The 24,733-nt window shown below is 32.6% G+C and overlaps 1 protein-coding gene across 2 annotated transcripts in view; it reads left to right on the forward strand.

Moving 5' to 3' along the window:
• The first annotated feature begins 797 nt into the window (after window positions 1–797).
• The window catches only part of LOC149422940 (uncharacterized), a 31,244-nt gene continuing 7,308 nt past the window's right edge, over window positions 798–24,733 (forward strand). The window contains exons 1-4 of one of the 2 annotated variants that reach the window (XM_089632784.1): window positions 798–819; window positions 2,486–2,751; window positions 13,574–13,776; window positions 24,144–24,392. In XM_089632784.1, the coding sequence (XP_089488910.1) occupies window positions 2,508–2,751; window positions 13,574–13,776; window positions 24,144–24,392 (696 nt within the window). In that variant the 5' untranslated portion in view covers window positions 798–819; window positions 2,486–2,507. Of the gene's footprint in view, window positions 820–1,104; window positions 1,122–2,485; window positions 2,752–13,573; window positions 13,777–24,143; window positions 24,393–24,733 lie in introns of those variants that run through there. The other variant, XM_089632783.1, reaches the window with a different exon arrangement.

Raw genomic sequence — 24,733 nt, forward strand, 5'->3', positions numbered from 1 at the left:
CGCCTATAATTTTGTAAGAATACAATATTTTCAGAACCCATTCCTTTTGTGTGGGTTATTAGTAAGAAAACTGTCACTTCACTTTTTATGCCGTTTTTACAGCAAAACAATAAAAAGTATATTTTTACTTTCAACTATCAATGAAAAAATTCGTAATCATGCACTTTGACATTTTTTATTTATTTTATCCATGCAATTCGGAATAAATATTTGAGACAAACTGAAAAGAATAATTATTTATCTTTCCAATGACGAACAAATCACATATCTACGCATTGTAGAAAAAAATATTAAAATACTTTTATAATGTACTGACGCCCCGGTCAGATCTGTCCTTCAGAGACTCTAATGGAATATGATGTTATAGCTCGAAATGTCCTCACGAGGCTTGATGGGCAAAGAAAATTTCTAATTGTAAGTACCTATATATTGACCACTTGAGTAGTTTACTGAAAATTTTGTAAAAATGACTGTTCTGTTCGAGAATATATGCGATAAAAATTTATACATGGGTAGGTATGTATTATTGATACTTATCAAAGGTCACCTGGAGACATTCTCTTAGTGTAATAATAATAATCGATTTCTGTAATAACTACTTCAGACTTCTTGCATATTGACTCAATCACATCTGTCATATATATCAGCAAATATTTTAATCACTACGAAAGAATAATTACTTGCGTGTGTATTGATAAGTACCCAATCACAGGCGAATAATTAGACAGATTATAACAATGACCTATCTAACCAATTAAACATATTTTTGGATTAAGCTATTCATACCTCACAGTACAGTTTTTTATTTTGCAAAGAAAGGTAGTGTAGCTTGACTCTTACTAAAACTCTCGTGCTAATTTTAAAATTTTTTAAGTAAGACGTTTACATTGCTTGAACTTATGATATCGTACTTCGACCTTATCTTATGACCCGTGTCAACGTTTTATAATTATAATTAGTTTGTTATTTTTTATTCGATTGTTTCTCTCCAAATAAAAAAAATAATCATTTCGGATAAGTGGTGTTTTCAAAATAATTATTTATGATTATACTTGTCTTAGGTAGCCAATGTTAGTAGTCGGCGGCAAACTAACAACATATTACTAATTAATTTCTGTAATGTAAGTTTGGTGTAATCTTTTTATGTACATTGGATAGAGGGAATTTTGTGGAAAAACAATATTATCTTAGGAACCAATCAAGTGCAAATTAAATCAAATAAAAAACCTTTGAAAAGGGCGATTCGACAAATTGTTAAATCGGCGCAATCTCGGATTTAAATCTAAATCACTGTCAAATTTAACAGCTTTTGTTATAGTCTAACAATTCATTTGTTTTGTTCCATTTGACATTTTGCAATTCAGCGCTATTCAGTCAGGATATTGTGAGTGAAATGTGAAACAGGAAATTTCAGAACAATTCCCGGCATGATCAATTTCATTCCGAATGCAATATTGTATGTTGCCTCCCTTTGAGGTGAAACAACGTCATGCCAATTATTGTTCTGTTTGCGATACATACCTATATAAATCCACATTATTATATATTTGAGGTGATTTCTCACGAAAACGGCACTATATAAATTAGCCAAATATTATTATTAACGTCATATAATGGATAAAATAAAGTTGAAGAAATTAAGACACCTGTACAATTTGCCTCTCGTTTCGTCGTTTTCTACCCTTATTTAAAATACCAAGTTTAAAAAAATATCATTCTTATATTCCAGAATTACGTAAATGCGAGCACTAAGTTTATTTATAGAAATAATACGTTAGAATTTTCAAGGCCGGTAGGGAAAACTCCTATGAATGAAGATTTATAATCATCCCGATATAGCAGAATAGAATGCAAAAGAAATAATGAATTGAAAAAACATGTAGGTATACTTGACTGAAAAAAATACCTCCTAATAAAGATTTTTTTTTGGAACACACAAAATTATTCTTTCCTCGTACTTCCTAATGATGCTAGATTCGGCATAGTAAATAACTGGAAGAGATTGATTTTCAATAGAACAATTTTCTCGCATGAAATTGCCATTTGGCGTGTTCTTTTTTTAAGGGAAAACATTGTGGAAAATACATTAATGGGAATGGGAACACGTCATGTAATCAACAATATCCAGTAAATTGTTTTTTTGTGATCAGAATTTCAAAGAAAAGAAAGGAATAAAAGAAGCTTTCTTGTTTAATTTTAAAAAATCAGGTTAAAAATGACGATGTTCCAAAATATTCAACTTAAGAAAGTATTTTTTATTAAAATACGATCATGTATATAAAAAAAGTATAAAAAACTAGTTCATTACATACGATAGGCAATCGTTTATTAAATTCTATCTACACTCGATTAGTAAACACATAAAATTCTTCAAAAGTCATTTTTAAGTGAAGCTTAGCAACTGTTTTCACAGTCGTTGTTTTTGAGTAAATTGAAGAATGAGATTTGATAAATAAGTATTTAATTGATTTATTGTTTTTTACAGGTTCGGTCACTACTGTTGAAGAATGGGGAAGAATTCTTCAGCAGGAGGTGGGCAAAAAAAGCAGCCTGAACCCGCCCACAAGCAAAATGGTCATATTGCAGGAAGTGATGTTAAAAAGATGAAATTATTTGATCCCATGACGGAGGGAGTGAAATGGTCCGAGAGACACTCAGTTAAAATTGAGAGATTCTGGAACACTCTGCCAGATTATATTAGTAAATTTATTGCTACATTAGCGATATTCACTTTCGGAGCAACTCTCAAAGGTCAGTTTTTTTTATTATAGTTATCTATTATTATTATTATTGCAATGCATAAATATATTACCCGATTTTCTAACTTTTTGACGCAAATGTCATGTATACCTATCCTGCTGTTAAGTGGAATTCATTCTTAGCATCTTCGTGGTGAAACGTTGCTTGAATTCGCTTTGCCGCGTTTTTTTTAGCCGCGTTTGTTGACCAGAGTTTCTTAGTCAGGTATTTCTCGACTTTTCACTTCCACACATCCTTCTCCTCCTCACTGCTTTCAGCTTCAAAACATAAGTATAGACGCATATTTATATATATTTTTATATTCCTCCGCAGCTCATCTCAATGGGGAATTCCATTGTCGAAATGAGCAGCTTTACAATTATATTCAATCAAATAACTAACTCACATAACACATACACAGATGGATCACATGAAATATGGGGCTCCTAAGGGAATTCATGACAGAAGCCATGGCATAAGCAATGCAAAATTATTAACGATATTACAAGAAAATTGTCAAACTCAACTATTATAAACAATATCGGGATAGAATTCTTTTACAAAAAAACTGACAATTTATGTAATGTGCCGAATATTATTTATTTAATTTTTGAAGTGAAAGTTCGATTAGTCATCGAACTACGGTAGTGGATAGTCGTGCTCTGTGTTTGACGAATTGCCTACCTGCTGTCGCGGACTTCGTACAGATAAGAAATTATTGTTACATTTTTGTTTTCTATTATTTGTTTGTTATATTTAGGTTTTGATAAATTAGTGTGTACAGTCAATCAAATAGACTGTATTATTTTTTTTTTGTTAATTAATTAATTATAAATATGGAGGAAGATGAAAATCGCCCTCCTGACCCCGAGTCCATATTTAATATTGGAGATGAGTATGAATCGGATGTTTCTATAATACTCCCTTCCAGAAAACGAAGACCATCGCTCTGTCTTAATGTACCACCCAAAATTAAACCTTCGCAATCCGATGAAACCTCAAACCCTAAGGAAAGTCGTAAGGATACCATATTATCAGAATCTAAAAATACTGATCTAAGTTATTCCCCATCTTCCTCGGCTCCATTCATTGTCAATGTCCAAAGTACTGAACAAGGAAAAATCATTCATCCTCTGGATTTCGGGAAATTCATTTTTAGTTCAAAAAACAGTAACCTTGGCATAGTTAACGGATCTATTAAGCCGGAAGGCCGCTATAAGTTATCCCTAGAATTTAAATCCGCAAACTTTGCAAATGAATTTGTCCAAAAAATAGATACGCTTTCACACCACAAATTTAAATCTTATATTCCAACTTACAACCTTACTAGAATGGGCCGAGTGAGAGGTATACCAACCGATCTCTCAGAATCTGAAATTGTTGATGCACTTAATGATTCTCAAGTGACCCCCAAGGTTTTAAAAGCACGTAGATTAAATTACAAAGATACATCTAATGGAACCACTACATGGAAACCCTCACAATCGGTTGTTATTACTTTTGAAGGCCAAACTTTGCCATCTCGGGTATTTATTTATTACAACGCACTCCCTGTGGAAGTATATAAATTCCCGACGATCCAGTGTTTTAACTGCTGCCGTTTCGGACACTCAAAACCTATATGTCGTTCCCCTCCACGTTGTTTTCATTGCGGAGAAGACCACCCCTTTGATCTTTGCCAAAAATCATCGAATGATCCACGTTGCATTGCAAGGGAAATCATACAGCGGTTAGTGTGGCCTGTCCAGAATTGACCAGACAAAGGAATATTAAACAATCAATGGCTTCAGATAACATTTCATATTTCCAGGCATCAAAATTATTCCCACCTGCAATAAAATCGTTTGCAGAGGTAACATCTACCTCAATTCCTAGCAATCTATCTTACTCTAAATCTCCTCCATCATCTTCTCACAGGGAAACAATTTTTATACCACAAAAACCAAAACCAAAATTTATTGCTTCTATTGATAAAAATCAACATAATGATATTTTGTTTAACCCAAATGGGAATTATAAATCTCAGACACTCAATGGGAGTGCTTTAAATAGTTCCCAATCTTCCACTAATTTAGGGAAAGTGGTGAATGAAAATTCTGCTTTCATTCAGACTTTAATTACCCTCTTAATTTCTATTCTTTCAAACAACAATAATATACCGTCCAACGCTGCCGATTGCATTAAATCATTATTATCCTGTCTTCCTAATGTCTCAGAAACTGAACAGAATTCTTCAGTGGAATATCAGAAGTCTAATCTGTAATAAATTTGAACTTGTAAAATTACTCGATGAACATGAAATTTCAGTTGCCGCTATTTCTGAAACGTGGTTTAAACCCTCGTATCTATTTAAGATTTCTGGATATAATTGTCTTAGACATGATAGACTGGATGGTAAAGGTGGCGCTGCCTTAATCATCCATGACTCTATCCCTTTCAAACCAATCATGTTTCATACTCTCTCCAACAATTTTCAGATAGTAGCAGCTGTTGTATGTGATATTACAATACTATCAATATATGTCCCTCCCTCCACTATTTTTGATGAAAACGAATGGTCATCATTTATGTCTCAGATCCGTCCCCCGTATATGTTACTGGGCGACTTTAACGCTCATTCTACCTCTTGGGGTAGTGAATTAACGAATCGTTCTGGCCGTAATCTTTTAGATTTTATTGATTCCCATAATTTATGTATTTTAAACGACGGATCTCCAACCCGATTCACCCCCCCTCAACAAAGGAAAAGTGTTGTTGATTTATCTCTCTGTTCATCTTCGGTGATACGTAAATGTTCTTGGAACATACTTAAAGACCCCCTTTCCAGTGATCATTTCCCTATTATAATCCTCTTTCACTATCTAACCACCTCGCATTCCTTTACAATTAACAATAATTTTAAATTTAAAACGAAAGATGCGAACTGGAGATTTTTTTCTTCTGTATTAGACTCTCTTGTTCACTCTGTAAAATCTTCTCTTGGGAACATCAGAACACAATGTGAATTATTTCCTAGTATAGTTATAAAAGCAGCAGAAAAATCCATTCCAAAGCGTAAAGTTAACATTAAAACTAAACATTCGACTCCGTGGTGGGACGAAGAATGCACTCGTGCTGTTAACTCTAGAAAAGAAGCAGTTTCCATTTACCGCAAATGCATGTCTTTTGAAAATTTCTTATCAGTGAAACGCGTCCAATCAGAAACTAAACGTATTTTGAAAAATAAAAAGCGGTCTGGATGGCGAAAATTTTGTGAAAACTTGTCTCCTGAAACTCCCCAGTCATCTGTTTGGACTAATTTAAAAAAATTCGGTTCGTCATATGCTCCGGAGCGTACCAAACATATTCCGGAGGAAATTATTATGGGTTTTGCTGATAAGATTGCCCCTCCTTCAGTTGCCAGATGTGAAGAAATGCCCTCTTTTATTTCATATCCATCTCACTCTAACTGGCTAGACTCTCCTTTCTTAGTTAGTGAACTAAAACGAGTAATCAAATCTCTTTCTGACTCTTCTCCGGGTCCTGATGGAATATTATATAGCTTCTTTAAAGTATTCTCCGACATGTCGGTTGAATATTTCTTATCCTTAATTAATAACATGTTTGAAACAGGATTTATTCCGGATGTCTGGAAAGTTCAAAAAATCCTCCCGGTTTTAAAACCAGGGAAAAATCCGTCCGAAGTTTCATCCTATCGTCCTATTGCTCTTTCGTCGTGTTTAATTAAAGTAGTGGAACATTTGATAAAGAACAGATTAGAATGGTTTGTTGAAAATCACAGTATTATCCCTCCTAATCAATACGGCTTTCGTAAAAAGAAATCTACTATGGATAATTTAAGTTTGTTAACAACAGATATCCGTATTTCTCAATCCCTTAACTCTTGTACATTGGCCACATTTCTAGATCTTTCTTCAGCTTACGACGATGTATTAATTGATGTTTTGAAGGAAAAATTAATTAAAATAAAAATCCCCATAAAATTAGTTCAATTTATTATCAACTTGCTAACAGACAGAACCATTATTATCCACTCTTCCTCAAACATATTGAAGCGCAAACTTTGGAAAGGGCTACCCCAGGGGTCTGTAATCAGTCCATTATTATTTAATATTTATATGAGTGATTTAGACATTGTAATCCCTTCGTCTATTAAGCGACTTTATTTTGCGGACGATTTTCTCATATATTTATTTCACAAAAATTTATCGCATGCTGCGAAGGAATTAAATTTGGCTTTACATAATATTAAAGTTTGGATGTTGACAAATGGAATGAATTTAGCTACCTCTAAAACCAAGGTAGTGGCTTTTACTCGCAAAAGAAAACTGCCTAACTTTACAGTCTCTTTTGATAATTTCCCCCTTCAAATCGTTAAGCAAATAAAATTTCTTGGCCTGCTTTTGGACCATAAGCTTTCCTGGCTCCCGCATATTCAGAACGTTTCTGCTAAGTGTGAAAAGGGGCTTAATATGATGCGAGCTGTTTCCAGAGTATGGTGGGGATCCCATCCTACTACTCTTAAACTAATGTATAATTCCCTCGTTCGAAGTCACTTGGATTATGGCACATTTCTTTTCGACCCACTTCCTAAATATCTGGATAAAAAACTTGAAAGAATCCAATCAAAAGGGCTTAGAATGATTATTGGGGCAATGAAATCTTCTCCAATTAATGCTCTTCAGATAGAATGTGTAGATCCTCCCTTGTTTTTGAGAAGACAATACCTCGCGGATAGATATATCTTCAAAGCGTTATCTTTATCGCGTCACCCATTGGAACAGAGTCTCGATCGTTTGTTAAGTAATTTAAATAGCAGAAGGAGGGTAATAGATAGAGATCGATTCCCTCTCTTATTAAAAAGTTTTCTATCATTTAAATATCTGTCTTCTTACCTTCAAAATCTACAAGATGATCCAATCCTTCCTATTTACAGTACCCCGTTTAATGCTATTAATTTTATCCCAAACGTAATAATTTCTGACTTCCGGACGAACATTTTATCATCAGCTAATAACTTTCAAAATGTTGAAGAACATTTTAAAAACTTTATATTTTCAAAGTTTCCTGGATTTTCCCTCATATACACAGATGGTTCCAAATCCGACCACAAAGAATGTGGCGCATCGGTATATATTCCTGAATTCAATGTTAATCTGTCTTATAAATTGCCTAAAGAAATTTCCATATTTACTGCAGAATGCTTCGCAATTGAACAAGCTTTAATTCAAATCCAACTCCTCAATATTCGTCGAGCCTTAGTGTGTACTGACTCTCTAAGTGCAGTATTAAAAATTTCCTCTAATATCGTTCGATGTCCAGAAGACTATGTTATTTGTAATATTAAAAAAATCCTCGATTCTTTAAACGAATCTATGTTTGAGACAATACTGGTTTGGGTGCCTGGCCATCTAGGAATTGAGGGTAACGAGAAAGCTGATTCTCTCGCTAAACTTGGAACTGTATCTGGTTCTATTCCTTTAGATTTTAAAATTCCTGTCTCTGACGTCTTCTCTATTCTTAAATCCAACATGTCTCGTTCCTGGGAAGAAAATTGGACAATCACGAAAACTCAAACTGGATCTTTCTATGCTGGAATACAAAATCATATTCCAAGTAAACCCTGGTTCCACGGCAAAAAAAAGTCCAAAAGATTTATTTCCTGTATCTCGAGAATGAGAATTGGCCACTGCTCTATTGCAACTCATTTGTTTAAAATTCGGGTGCTCGAAAGTTCATTATGCCAGTGTGGTGTGGAGGATGAGACTCTTGACCATGTCTTCTTCAATTGTAAAAACCATTCTTCTTTCAAAGGCATGTATCGATTGCTTATTAAAATCACCCACCAGTCTCCCCTTAGTATTCCATATTTGCTGTCTCTCAACAACTCTCACGTATATTCTATTCTTTATAAGTTTATAGATTTGAATGACTTTAATATATGATATGTCCAGTCCCCTTATAGATAATTCACATCAGTTTAACCATATATCTTAACCCAATCGGCACAAAGCACTCTCTTTAGGGTGAATTGCCTAATACAAAAAAAAAAAAAAAAAAAAAGTGAAAGTTCTTTACGCGCGTTATGCATTTTCGAGGACCGGAGTAAAACCGACTCATGACCGTCACGAAAAACGGGGATCATTTCGCTATAGGAGCCTAGCTAATATTATATACCTAGTTTAGGTCCCTCTCCAAACTCAGCTTCGCGGTGTAGAGGCAGAGCGCCCGATTGTCGTCGTGAAGAACCGAGGTTCGATCCACGCTTGAAGTATTTTTTTTTTCTTTTTGCGATTTTTTTAATACGAGAAAAAGTGATAAAATGCTCTCGTGCTGCGACTTTGTCAGGCATACATATAAGAAAATATCTACATTTTTTTAAATAATTTAAAAAAAAATTACATAAATTTGTTAATTTTAACCGATAGTCTCCCGAAATGTCTAAATCCATTTACTGAGACTCTAGACCGGCAGGTGTTCACTCGAGTAATTGGCTAGAATTAACGGTCGGTACCTATATGATATTTTTTTCGAAATATAGCTTACAAATCGAGCCGGTAGAGTCGCTCGGTATTTTGATTAATTATTTTTTATTTTGAATCATTAAAATTACTAATCAAGGCCGATAACGATACTAATTATTCTCGCAGACGTGCGTGACAAGTTTTTTTAGTAAAAAACACACCCATTATTAATTAATATATCTACGGACAAATATACGGACATATTTTTAAAAACGACAGATATGACTTCACACTGCCGATATATCTTCTATTCGACCCTATATAAAGCGTTAACGAGACGTTATGTGATATTATTCATTTGCCGTGTTTGAAAACGAAAATTTACACGTTAAAAGTCAATTGAAGAGTACACGTTATACGCGGTTCTCGTCGCGCGAGATACCTCTCCTTGTGGTTTAGAGGCAGAGCGTTCGACACTCGTTATGCAGGACCCGGGTTCGAATCCCATATTTTTATAACTTTTAATTTTTTTTATCACATGCTACTTATAAATATGTCAATATTAGGAATCTAGTTAAACGTTCATTTGTTAACAACACGCCTATAAATAAATTTTTGCTTTTTAAAACTATAATGTATAGGTAAGTTTTTAGATTTTCACGGCCAAAAGCATTTTTGTTGTTTGTTTTTGTGGTGTTATGCCGTGTTGCGCTAACTCTTTCTTTAGCCGACGTTTCGGACAGCGTTACAGTGTCCATCATCCGGTATCTACCGGATCTGCCCTGATGATGGACACTGCAACGCTGTCCGAAACGTCGGCTAAAGAAGGAGTTAGCGCAACACGGCATAACACCCCAAAAACAAACAACAAAAATATAATGTACAGCATTCTGAATAATAATAATATGAAATGAAAAGAGAGAGAGAAGAATACTAAAAGTTTCACTTCCGTCGTGCGTAGGCTTGCCACACACTGTATTTTTTTTTAATATGACTGATAATTGTTCCAAATGAAAAACAACAGAATTCCTGAGTTGAAATGAGCAGATTTACAATTATATTCAATCACATAAGAACATCACATAACACATACACAGATAGATCACATGGAATATGGGGATCCTAAGGGAATTCATGACAGATGCCACGACATGGGCAATCCAAAATTATTATTACAAGAAAATCATCAAACTCAACTATTATAAACAATATCGGGATAGTATTCTTTAACAAAAACACTGATAATGTGCCTATTGTCAATACCTAATGTGAATATTTTTTGCTCAATTTTTTTTAATTTTAAATTCATTAGATCAACTCGATCAAATGCCTTGGCAAAATCCGTATACTTATTTTTATTAATATATTTAAGTTTTAATCCAGCAAGACTGGGAGGATAGTGCAATCCCAGTCTGCCATATTACACGAAATGCAGTAAAACAGGGAAACAATAAAATAAAGTAAACAAATTATAAAAAAGGGAAATAAGATAAAACAAAGAGAAAAAAAAATATATTAGGCAGGTACCTAAACATAAAATTAAAATATAAATCAAAAATAAAATAGTATATATACACTACATCCTGTTTGGTGTCTTGACTTCAGTCCGAAGGAAACTGTGGATTTTTTTGGCACAATACCGTGTGGGTTTTCTAAGAAAAAGGCATAATTTGGTAATGTTATTTCTTTTAAATAATCATTTCAAATATTTTTTTATAGTTGACAGTATGGCTACAGGTATGTAATTCTTTGTATCAACCTTGTCTCCGGCTTTGAAGATTGGGCTTACAAGCGTGAGTTTCCAAGAATGGGGAAATAACCAATCGATGTGCTAAGATTAAATATACAGCTCAGTGGATAACTGATGATCTTAGACATGTAAGTAATTATATTAGGGGGTATTTCGTCTGGGCCTGAAGCTTTTTCAGGCTTTAGAGTCTGAATACAGGAATCTACTTCCTCTGAGAAGGAGAGCCAAATAACGATTTTTCGGATGTTCCAGGGCTTCTAGATTCAATTGAGGGACTGTCTGGATGTATACTGATTCGAAGTAGTCTGCAATTTTTTGCATTACTATTTCGGGGTCAGAAATAATTTCCGGTCCGTCGCTCAAGTTGATTTGGGAATGTGAATGTACTTTTTGGGATTTAATAAAATTATAAAAGCATTTGACATCGTCTTTGATCCAAAACTGAATTCTTTCTAAACGTTCATCAAATTTAAAAAGAGTTTTGAAACTGAAACTGTTTCGAAATGATTCAAATATCATCGGCTGATAACAATTGAAGTATTTTGATAAAAATATAAATGGAAGGTTTAAAGGCATACATGTTCTGTTACAGTTAGGTTTAGCGGTATACAAGTACGATAGGCATTTGATAACAATAACCTTGAATCGTCATTATTTTGTTACTTACATCTTTGTATACTGTATACTTTGTATATCCTTAAAATATGTTCAACCTACTAATTTTAGACTATTTTAGAGGGAATTGAACTATTAACACTTTGTTTGTCAAATTAAAAATTGTGCGAAAATCCAATACCTAATAATAAATTCTTTAGATAATAACTACAAAAAATATTAAGATTAAATCTAACATTTTTCTTTGTTGCTTATCACATTAAATTTGCTTTACCTACATGTAAAAGCGTGTACCTGATAATATTCCTTCTTCAGTAATGATTATTAAATACTCTATATTAATCTGAGATAAGACAAGAGTACCTATGCACCTATAAGCATAGATACATTCATTAGTAGGAGCATTGTACTATACATTTTCGCCATTGGATTGGAAAGCAATCATTGTGACTTAAGATAGAGTGATTGAATTATGTTTAAAATCAATAAATCTTTTGATATACAATTAATTATATGGTAGATTTGACCCGATAAAAGACAGTTGACAGAAGACATTCTGGTAAGATTTGCCAAGTATCCGTATCGGTGTTTTGATCACTACACTGAAGTCACCAATTTAATTCTATTTTTGAGAAATTACAAGACTATAACGAATTATTATTATATTACAATATTATTACGCAACTGCACAGATCTAAAGCAAAAAGCAAATTGATAAAATTCATCGGTAGGCATTGTTTAATGTATTGAATCGTGAAATTGGCATTTCTGAGATAGAATAAAAAATATTATTATTAAAATCGTCTATTTAAATTTCACTTTTGTTTTCGTGAATGAATGCAAATGTTTGAAGTAGAAATCAACAAACTTCCGATCGAGCTGAAACTCAGCACATAGACTTGTTGTTGATGACAATGCATTTTTAAACTTTTGATGGTAATCACGCATACACACGCGGACATTTACGCATCAAAAATGGATGACTTTACAGCAGTTAATATACGAAATTTATTAGGCTTAGTTTTAAGCGCGGTTGACACCAGTCCCTATGAAGGAATGTTCAATACTCTGTCAAACAAAAAAAAACATATTTTTAAATACATCATTAAAAATACATGTAATGCAGAAAAAAATGTTTTTTTTTGTTCGTACTCATTCACAGATTTTAAGCAGGTAAAATGCTTAAAAATATCAATTATAATAATGATTTATTTGAAGTACCTACGCAGGTGCAAAGAAGTATAAATGATAAAAAATTATCATAGCCTTAAACCCCGCCAGCAGGTGGGAAAATCTTATCGAATAAAAGTATTCAATCTTTAATAGTAGTGTTTGTCCCCTTTGTGTGTGATATTGTAGATTTTTATCAAGGAAGTCACCAAATTAATTATTTATTATTTAATATTTCGCAGAAGACTGCAAAGTTCTCAAATAAGAAATAATAAATGTAATCTATTTAATATTTAAAAATGTTTGTTTGTTTGTTCACTATAGACTCAAACATTACTGGACCGATTTTGCTGTCAACTTCAAAATTTGTTCTTATTAGAGCCGGGAGTGTTTACAGAGTATTTTTAATTTTAAACAGGAAGAATTACCACATTATCTCTGCACGGGAATGACATGCGGGGTAGAATATCAATGTCGATGTAATGTAGATTTTTGTAGTGGCGATATTATTAACGGTAGTGAAAGGTAAAAAAAGTCGGGAATGCCTGACGAAGATTTAACTCTTATTTCTGCACTAAAATGAACTCAAATTATATTCGTTAAAATGTAGAATTTTGACAGTAAGGTTTTAAATATGATACATCAACGAGATCATTAAATCAGTTCTAATTTGTTTTGAAAATATTACCCTTTGACCCTTGTTTGAAATCTCCAAACAAACACTTCCAATTTCGAAAATGACACATAAAAATAGAGTTCATTGAACCGGAGTCACAAAAAAATAGACGGAGTAACAACTAAAATAAGTGTTTTTAATAATTCATGACTTTTTCAGGAGAATGGGTGATCATCCTTGTAACGGCCATGAAGCAGTGGGGCGGAAAATACAACTCAACCGGAATTGAGACTGAAGAGGAACTGACCATGTCCGATGTCTTTTCTCTGGAGAAACTCAAAATGAACGATTGGATGTACTTCTGGGTAGGCGCCAATATCGTCTCCTATGGAATGTACTTCATCATCGGTGGATTCTTGCATGTAAGTCTGGTCAAATTCAATATAGAGGTTTTCCAATAAGAGGTGTTATTTTGAATAGCCCGCTATTTCGGTAGACGTTACTTTTGAAGCTGTCATTTTTTAACATTTGATAAGTAGAAACTATGTTTTTAATAAAAATGGAACGGTACACGCTTCAACAACGCATTGAAATTATTAAAATTCACTTGAGTGAATCAAATGCAAATCATCTTGAGTGATGAGGCCCATTTCCACCTCGGTGGCTTCGTCAACAAGCAAAATTGTCGCATCTGGGGCTTGGAAAACCCAAGAGTTATTGTTAAAAAAGCCTCTTTATCCTCAAAATGTGACTGTTTGGTGCGGTTTATGGTCCAGCGGAGTCATTGAACATTACTTTTTCGAAAATGAGGCTGGAACAAGAGTTGCGATGAATGGATTGCGCTATCGAGAGATGATTGATGATTTTTTATGGCCAAAATTGGATGGTATTGATTTGAACAACGTTTACTTTCAAAAAGACGGCGCTACGTGCCACACAAGCAACGAAATTATTGATCTTTTACGATTGAATGTAAAAATAACATCTCTTATTGGAAAATTTTGTACTATAGATACAGCGTATCAAAAATATACGTTGTTATCAGATTGGATGAATTCAACCCCTACATAGGGATAAAAACAAATACTTTATTTATATTCATGCACATTGAAGATTATAGCTTTAAAGACCGTGATCTCAGTTTGATGTATTTTTAGATTTGGCAATGTAGGTAGTTTTAGAATGCAATATTCGTGAGAAAAATACACGAAACACTTAGCAGGTAGGTCTAGAGGTGGGCAAATCAGTTTTTTTAATCAAAATAACCGAAACCGTTTCGGGCACCAACTCAAAATAAACGATTACTCGAAACTGTTTTAAAAAAAACGTAATGACTTATATTTATTATATATATTTTAATGTAGGCTTTCGTTGGTTGCAAACATTAAATTTATATAAGTAGTAATGTACCATCATTAAATTAAATTAAATTGTACTTGAGGACTGGAAAAGCAGGTTTCTTACAGTCTGCCGTTATCCAATTTGCCTACCAACATCGAGACACTCAAATTCCTCAACCACCAATAAATGGACAGCTGCCCAAATAATGGAACGGAAAATGGTCGAATAATAATAATTATTTTAAAAATTTAAATTTAAAAAAAAAATAAATTTAAATATATTATAAAACTATGTATATTGTTGTATGGTACTATTCTTATTTGTATTATGTTACCACCGTAATAGGGCATTTGCGTAACTTAGGGTATTGTAATAAATAAATATTAATTTTGTACATATTATTTAACTCCAACTTTTCTCATTCAATCTAAAATAGTTAAAATTAAACAAAAAACGGTTACAGTAAACAGTATCAGGCTTAGGAGTTTCATCATTACAGGTTTCACGTACAGCATGGGCGTTGATTTGTTTCAAAAGTATTTCATCGCAAAGGTCAGCGATGCAGCTTCGTTATTAGCAATGTTCTACGATGAGTACATCAGTTTTGTCGGGGAAAAAGTTTTATAATTAGGCGTGTAATTTTCAAACCAATGGTACTCTATTAAAATCATTTTGTGTGGATATATGGCGGGTAAATTTGCACGTTTTTTTTAACGATTACCTCTAAATTTGCGAAACTGTTGCAACCGTTTCGGAACATAAACAGTTACGAAAAATCTATTTCACTTTATTTTACCCACCTCTAGCAGGAACTGTAAAACATGACAGTAGAAAATACTCCTGTACGAGTAAGTTAAGAGGTCACATTCTCATGTATGTTTTTGGAAAACATGATAACGGTATTGAAAGAGGGTTGAATTCAGGATTTTCAATAAACAGAGTTTCAGAGTTGAGTGACGGATAGCAGTGATCGCTTAATACGAAGTAGTCAAAGAAAGCAAGTTTGGCCATCCAAATGGAATTCTTTTACAAACCCCGTTGCATGGAATTGCATGGAACTAGTACAAAGGATGAAAGTAGACTCATTAAAAAATTATACCTCCGAATATTGATATTTAAAAAGATAAATTATTAACTCTCGTTTAAAGCCAATATATTTACCTATATTTCGTATTTTTTTTAAAGTTTGCAGGTTTTATAAAAAAAAATTCATTGATTTCAAATCAACATGTTTTAACAGTTCAATAGAACTGAAAACAAGGTTAAAAAATGTGTTTATAATATCATTACGCATTACTCTTTTAATGAAAAAAATAGAAAATACTCAGAAAAAACCGCTGAAATTGCTTGTTTTTTTTCACTTGACAAATATTTTTTCTATCGTTCAGACTAAAAATCATCCTGGAATGATATAAATTGTTTTAATTTCTTTTTTATGAACTACTCTAACTGAATTACTATTAAAAATCACATAAGTTACGATTTTACACATTTAATTTAACGTTAATTTAGGAATAAAATCGAAAAATAACATTTTTTGACAGGCGCAAATTAAGCTTCACTTCAGAATCTTGTTTTTCATTTTATGACATTAAATTAACTTCAAATATGCAAAACATATGATTTACAAATACATTGGTCTACAATACATAAAATAAGCATTCACGGGAATTTTTATTGCAACGACAAGACGGCATTTCAAAAATATCTCGAAACTGAAAAATCTTGTTTTTATTAGGGTATTGTAGGGTATGGCAGAGACGTTAGACATCTGTTCAAAAATGGGAAATTCATTTGCTTTGTAAATTTGTTAGTTTATAATAAAAAAAATATAAATCTCTTTAAATTGGCTACATTTTGGCCAGCCTAAGCTCGGGGGTTTCGCAAATTGGCCAAAATGTGTCTAAATAAGCCAAAATGTGGCTAAATAAGCTACAGTGAATAAAACCTACAAATATGCGATAAACGAAAAATTAGAGGTGGATCATGTTTTCGTATCAATATTCGGAGGTATGATTTTTAGAGTGAGCGCCGAGGATCCGAAACCTACATCGCTAGAGGCATTTTTTTGGTAAATAAGCCATCACTCAAATGGTAATACATATGTGAGATTGATTGGGAATTCATTAATCAGGGAAATATTGATCAATCTGTCGATCAGTTTTACAGCATACTCTACCAGATTATCTCTTCTCATGTTCCCCTCAAAACGAACAAAAATCACTTTCCTAAGTGGTACTCAAAAGATCTCATTCGTTTGATAAAGGAAAAAAACAAATTTCATAAAAAATATAAGAAATATGGTAATGAACTAGATCATTTATCATTCAGCTTGATTAGAACCAGAACAAAAAATCTGATTAGAGTTTGTTATCATAAGCATTTAGACTTAATCAAACAAAATTTAAAAGCTAACCCGAATGATTTCTGGAAATTTGCAAAAAGCAAATATAAAAACACAACCGATATTCCAAAAGAGATGCACCTAAATGATATAAAAACTACCCAAGGTCAAGTTATCTGCGGGCTTTTTTCTAAGCACTTTCAATCTGTTTATAAACCTCACAATGCAAACTATTCACCACAAATATCTGAAGATTTCTGTAACGAAAGCCTTGGTATGATCACTGTTTCGCCCTTAATGATATTAGTCAAGTGTAAGAAATTGAGAACCAATAAGGGATCAGGTCCTGATGGTATCCCGCCAATATTTTTGAAAATGTGCAGAGATGTTCTTGCCAGACCACTTAGCCTTCTTTATAACAAATCATTACAAGAAGGTGTTTTCCCAGTCAAATGGAAAACGGCTTTCTTAACACCTATATTTAAGAAAGGTTGTAAGAGCGATATAAAAAATTATAGACCTATCTCTAAACTTGACTGCATAGGAAAGTTGTTTGAGTCAATAATATATGACTGTCTATTAGCTCATGTAGGTAAATATATTATCATTAAGCAACACGGGTTTTTCCCTCGGCGTTCCACAACAACTAACCTTCTCGAATACTCCCAGTACATCCGCGATAGCATCGATAAACGTTTACAAGTAGATGCCATCTACACGGATTTTTGTAAAGCATTTGACCAGTTAAATCAATCATTACTCATCAAGAAGCTGGAAAAGTTTGGCATAAATGGAAATACTTTGAAATGGTTCGAAAGTTACATTACAGAAAGAAAACTGCAAGTGGTTGTAGGAGGCTACTCCGCTGATATTTTTACTGTAACGTCGGGAATTCCGCAGGGCTCGCATCTTGGACCTTTGTTGTTTTTAATCTTTATCAACGACATAATTTTAAGAATAAAAACATCAAAATATCTCCTGTTTGCCGATGACCTTAAGTTGTACAAAAAAATTACATCATTAGAAGATTGCACCGATTTGCAAAAAGACTTATCATCACTTCATGAATGGTGCACACTAAATGATTTATATTTTAATGAAAACAAATGTGCCGTAATTTCATTCACAAAGAACATTAATAAATTCTTAAACACATATCACATTAACAATATCCCTTTACAAAACACAACTTCAATCAAAGACTTAGGCGTGACATTTGACTCGTCACTTAGCTTCAATAAACATGTAGATAAAATTTCAAAAAGTGCATCACAAGTATTAGGATTAACGCTAAGAATCACGAATTGTTTTAAAAGTACAGAATTAACTTTAACATTATATAAATCAATTGTGCGAAGTATTCTCGAATACGCATCAACAATTTGGTCTCCCAATTATGAGATTCATAATTATAGGATTGAATCCATACAAAGGAAACTAACCCGTGTAATTGCTTATCGTGAAGGTTTATCTGGTCAATTTGGAACATATAATGACCGAATTTTGCACTATAAACTACACTCACTGACGGTCAGACGTAAACTTTCTGACGTACTGCTCCTACACAAAATTATACATGCATCAGTTGATACACCAAACATTTTATCCCAAATTAACATCAATATACCATCAAGAAAATCAACAAGGAGGATGAAAGACATTTTCTATATTAAAGCCTACCACACAAATACAGGATATTTTTCCCCTGTACCGCGAACATTAAGAAATTATAACATTATACATGGCTCTAATAATGAAATAGACATTTTTAATGACCAATTTAAACACTTCAAAAAAAATGTATTACCTTTAATCATATTAAGCTGATATTGTGATGAAGCCCTTTATTTAAAGAGAAGCAACATTGTACCTACCTAATCAGTGTCTCACCAGTACAGGTGTGACAATAACAAATAGTTTATGAACATATTTGTATTTACCTTTTACCCATTCTTATTTGTTATTTACTTGCATATTTAGCTTACATATTATTATAATAGATTAATATTAATATTACTTACATTTTCCTTTTGTTACTATTTTTGTTATTATCATTTTGTTATTATTATGTATTTAAACATCCATGTATATAAATTTTTGGGCACCATGCCTGTTTTATGTACTTAAATAAAAATAAATAAATAAAAAATAAAAATAAATAAATATTGCCTAATAATTGGACCTGTATTAAACTGCAAATAAGTACCAAACTGAAGACCAATAAAATAATGGCATCTAACTTCATTTTTAAAGGACATTTCTTTTAATTTCGCTTATTGCTTTCCTTATTTTTAATTTTTGATGAAACTTTTCAGATGCATGTAAATTAAGATTCACACTAAGTAATTTTACATCAATATTATTTTTACTACTCTTCTTTTAGAAGCATTTGCTTGTGTGTGGAAGAGGAATGTACATTGCGTTCAGTTTAATAATGGTACAGGCATAGTTTATGCGAAGGATTAAGGACATTGCATCTTTATCAAGGAAACAAATTTGTGTAAGCTTAATGTGGTGTAAAGAGGCATTCATATTTAGTGTAGATAGTAAGTATATTTTAAATAAGAAAAAAATATTTACATTTTTTCTTCAACAATCTTAATCACGTGAATAATAATAATTATTTTGAATTTGCCAAACACATTTTAAAAACAGATCATTCTTTGATGTATGTGCAATTTATTTATAATATTTTATATATGGATGCAATAAGTTTACATAAGATAACTTTCAATTTTTTAAAATTGGAAATAGTTTTACGAGTCAATTAAATTTCTTAAATTTATTTTTACATTAATACCTATATTGATAATTAATTATTTTATTATTATGTGGACGGCTTAGTTACTCTTTGATTATGTTGTTTTAATTTATAAAAGATTTTAAATACATACATAAATGCAACAATTACCTATTTTATTTTTAATTTATTACTTTATTGTTTTTTTTGTAATAATAAAAACTAATTAATCATCGCTCCTAGAGTATAAGTCCATAAGTACTTTTTTTTAACTCGTTTGTCTGTGATTGTATTTGTTAATTTTCACTATACGTTTATCGTGACGAAGAATCTATTGGCTTGAAATATGTCGATTATTTTGATGTGATAGTGGTGTATACAATGTTATATTTTTCAATTAAATATTTAAAAAGAAAAAATATAGAAATAATTCGTACATTCCTATTAAAACTAAAAAAACGTGTAGGTCGTGGAGAGAAAAATTCGGCGTTTTACTTAGTCATGAAAAATCTCTTTTGATTATAAAAAAATAAAGAAACGTATTTGTAAATGAGAAATCGGTATCTGGTTTTTCAGTTCTTTTTGTCTGTGGGAATGGCGGAGAATAAAAGTTGGCATAAGCTTCCAGTGGGCGGATAAACTATTGACTTTGCAACTGTAGGCGTATTTGCACCCACTCTGTCATCAAGTTTGGGTGCTTTTAGAATACATAATGATTACCTACTTAATAGAAACCTTTTTACGTGATGTTTAACGTAAGCCCTATGAATAAGATATGTATGAAGTACGTGATTCAGTTGGAACTGGGTGTTTATTGTATCGAGTACGCTAACTAAAAAAGAAAATACCACAACAAACATTTAACAAATCTGTTACATTTCTAGAATGTTTAAAATAATAATCGTTTTACGAGTAAGTTAAATAAAAATGCGATATTTCATGGGTCGAATGAAATACTATTTTTAAGTGTACCATTTAATTTTTTACCAAAAGCAAGCCGGTTTCGAACAAACATGCTTCGTCAGACATGTTTTTGCTCGCTTGCATAGATAAATTGTTGCATCTGATAGTATTATTGTCCCAGCGTCTGGATGATGTAGGCCCTCTGATTGGTCTAATTCATATTATGTGATTCGGATAAATTCTGCATTGGGGGTCTGCAGGCAAAAATACCAATCTGCCCCTCAATTTTAAGCAACCGTAAGGTTCATTTCGGTTTGCAGGCGACTGGATACAAAAAAATAAGACATTAAAAATTAAGACACGATTTCATACTGAAAAAGAATCGCCACATGTAATACGATATTTTTTCAAAAATATCGTTTCTCCTCATATAATTTTTGGATAATATCGAAGAAAATATGTTTTAAAAAGTTTATAATCCATTGGATTAATTAAATTACAGTGAAAATTATCCACAATTACGTGATTACGTTTGACGTTTGACGAAAAAAGCACGCGTTCATTTAATATGGCCGGCAATAGCTGGCCGACACAGAGCGCACCTCTGGCGGTGTAAAAACTAACCAAATAACTGGCGCGAATATTTAAATATGCAAAATTACTTCACCATTAAGCGTTTCATAAAAAGATTTCTTCTGGGAGTTTATTTAAACTTTGCAATGGCATTTTTCATTATTATTTATAATTTTTTTTGCTTATTAATTATATCTGATTTTATATTGACATGTTTTACAATTTCAAAAATTTAAAAATTATTTATTTGCGATGCTTTAATCCTGATTGTTTATTTATATCTTAAGAAATAGGGTAAAAATACCGTTTGAAGAGAATATGTTTAATTTTTTTATTTAGTATTTCAACTTTCAATTTATTAGAATAACCGTTATTAAATGTTATTTGTCTTATGAATATATTGTTTTATGGTTTTATGCAATTTTTTTTTCAGGTCTTAAAATACTTCACACAGGATATAAAGCATCACAAATAAATAATTTCGAAATTTTAGAAATAAGAGAACATGTTTATAAAAGTAGATATAATTAACAAGATTTTTTTTTAATAAACTCTCTTTTAAATATTTTCCCACTTAACTGGTCTTTCATATTGTAATTCCTAATTCTTATAAACCCAGCCTACTCTTACCCCTCCCCCCTCCTTCCACTTCTTTTTTCCAATTGTAATCTATATTTAATTTTTGACTTCGGTGTATACTTCGTTCATGAAACATGTATTGGTTGTATATAATAAAGTGATGTTATAAAAGTTATTTGTTTTTTAATAAAATAAAGTTTAATAGGATAACATTATTTTATCTATTTCCATTGAATATCAATGCATACGTACCTACATAATAAAATGTAAACATTATATTTATTTATTAATTGGACAATTTGCATAGCGCCGCTTTTGTGAGATATCACCTCAGGGGCGCTATATTGTAATAATCTACCTTTATATATAGATTTTTACTCTCCTGATGAAAGTGTATATATATTCTAACTTTAAACTTTATTAGATACAGTAACAGTTTTAGGTAAAGAATTACCACCAGTTGGAGTAAAATTTACACCTTTTAATTAAACCGACTGTTAATCTCATCGCACAATTACCCTCCTTTTATCCATAAACACGGGTACAATTAATCAATATGTAATAATCTATTATTTCAGTCAACTTTGTTATAACTATCTTCAATTGTTGTGATAAACTATAACGATATTGATTCAACTTCACTACAGCGTTTTGTCCACTACAGCGACTTACTTTATAATTTCATAATAAATCGGTAGCATGTTGTATTAAAACTATTTTGATTCATCAAACACAGGACACGTCAAATCTTTTCTTGTGTAGGTCATTTTTTAGTAAATATGTGTGCCATTAAGAAATCGTTGAATGGGAGTGATTTTGAGTTTTATACTGTTTGATCTTAGACCCGATAGGGTCTAAGATAATTTTTCACTGTTTGTTTTAACGGAAGTTACTAGAAAGAGTTTAAAAAGTTAGAAAAAATAATCTTTGGTTCACATGCCACCATAAATAATAATATATAAATATTTTAATATAAATGTGGATATCCGCAAAGAGTGCAAGGCTGATGTAAGCGTAATGAGTAAGATCAAGAAAGGGACGCTTAGATGGTTTGGGCATGTAGAGCGAATGAGCGAAGAAAGGAGTGTAAGGAGAATATACGATGCAAATGTGAATGGTAGCAGAAGTCGGGGACGCCCGAGGAAGACATGGCACGACCAAGTGAATCAGATACTTGAGTCGGGCCATGTCAAGAGTCAGAACAATAGAAGAGTATGTATGAGACGATGTATGAATGTGAATGAGGCAAGGAGTGTGTGCCAAGACCGAGTTGTTTGGCGGTCCGTTCTCTCTGCCTACCCCTGCGGGGAAACGGCGTGATGGTTAGTTAGTGAGTTAGTTAGTTATAAATATTTTTTTTGTAGAGTCCACTTGAAGATATTAAGGCAGGTCAATAAAATGTTGAGATTATATCATATTTATACTATAGAGTCCAATGATTAAACATATAGGGATTTTGAAATTCGTAGAAAAAAAAATCTCTCCGGCCTACCACACATTGAACCGTGTTTTCGCGCAAATTTTTTGAACTGATAGCGCATGCAAGCCGCTGCGTGTAGACGAACCTTCAGTTTTTGAAAATTTAATTCCATTCTAGCCTTTGCGCGGTATACCATTTTCATTAATTGTGCAAATTAAAGTTTGTGTAAGAAAAATTGAACGTATAGACGGACCATTGAAGAATAACCATATCAAGCACTATTGATGTGATTCAATCAATAAATGATGTGCACTATTGATGTGATTCAATCAGTGAATGTGAACATTTAAAGATAAATAAATTAAATGACACCTCACAAGAGTGCCCTTGTCGGTACAGTTTAAAGGCAAGGGAGCTATGTCGCTATTCAGTTGGGTAGCGTTGCAAGACGGGTTAAAACAGGGGCAGTAAGAAAGGATTTGTTAATCCGGGTCTTAATGTGGCTCAGAAAAAATGGGGGAGGAAAAACAGATGTTCCACATTGCGTTTTACACAAAAACGAGAATGATGAATAAGTGGCTCGTTTTCATGAAGCCAATGTCAACTGTGAACGGGTGTTTTGCTCGTATAATCTGGGGTCCATGCTGTTAGCTCAGGCTCCTTAGAGCAGGCTCCATTAAAATACCCGTAGAACGGACTCAGCGTGCCCGCATTGAGTCTGTGTATTAGAGATAGCAATCGGTCTCACCGCCCTCCTTTGCACAGAATAAAGTAGGTTTATTAAGTATTGCGGGGCTCCAGCCCAGATGTGGCATCCTTTTTCAATTGTTGGGCGTTCTTAATTGTTAATTATTAGTAAGACAATTAAAATATTTTCAAATGATTTCAGTGGTATTTCTACGTACAACGTCGAGAAAAGGCGTCAGAATGGAAGCTCCAACCCACGAAATGGCTTTCTCCAGAGCTTGAACTCCACGAGATCATGGTGGGAACCTTTGCTCTATTCGTAACCGGAACTTATTCTGCCACCCTGGCCTGCTACATCTACAATGGAAACCCATGCACTATCTACTACGAGATGGATCAGTATGGATGGGCTTGGTTCTTCCTGCAGTTTGCTGTCATATTTGTATATCAGGTGGGTAATTAACAGGTTCCAAGAAATCATCAACATAAACAGTAATCCCAAATACAAACTATGAAAAATAACAAACCTAATCTACATTAAACTAACCTTACCAAACCTCACCTAACATTATATTATTTTATCATGTTTTCTATATTATCCGGCTACCAACTTAACTAATTAAATGGAAGATAGAATAAAGCTTTCACAACACTAAACATTTGAAGGGAAACGACTGCGCAGCACTTTTTATTCTAAAATTAAATTTGATTGAACTTGGATTTGATACCAAAATACCCCACAAAACCTAAAAATTACTTTTTTACTAAAAAATTATAGCAAATATTTTGGAC

Source organism: Hesperophylax consimilis, chromosome 6 (genome assembly GCF_061612785.1).
Source record: "Hesperophylax consimilis isolate HC1 chromosome 6, BYU_Hcon_1.0, whole genome shotgun sequence".
NCBI lineage: Eukaryota > Metazoa > Arthropoda > Insecta > Trichoptera > Limnephilidae > Hesperophylax > Hesperophylax consimilis.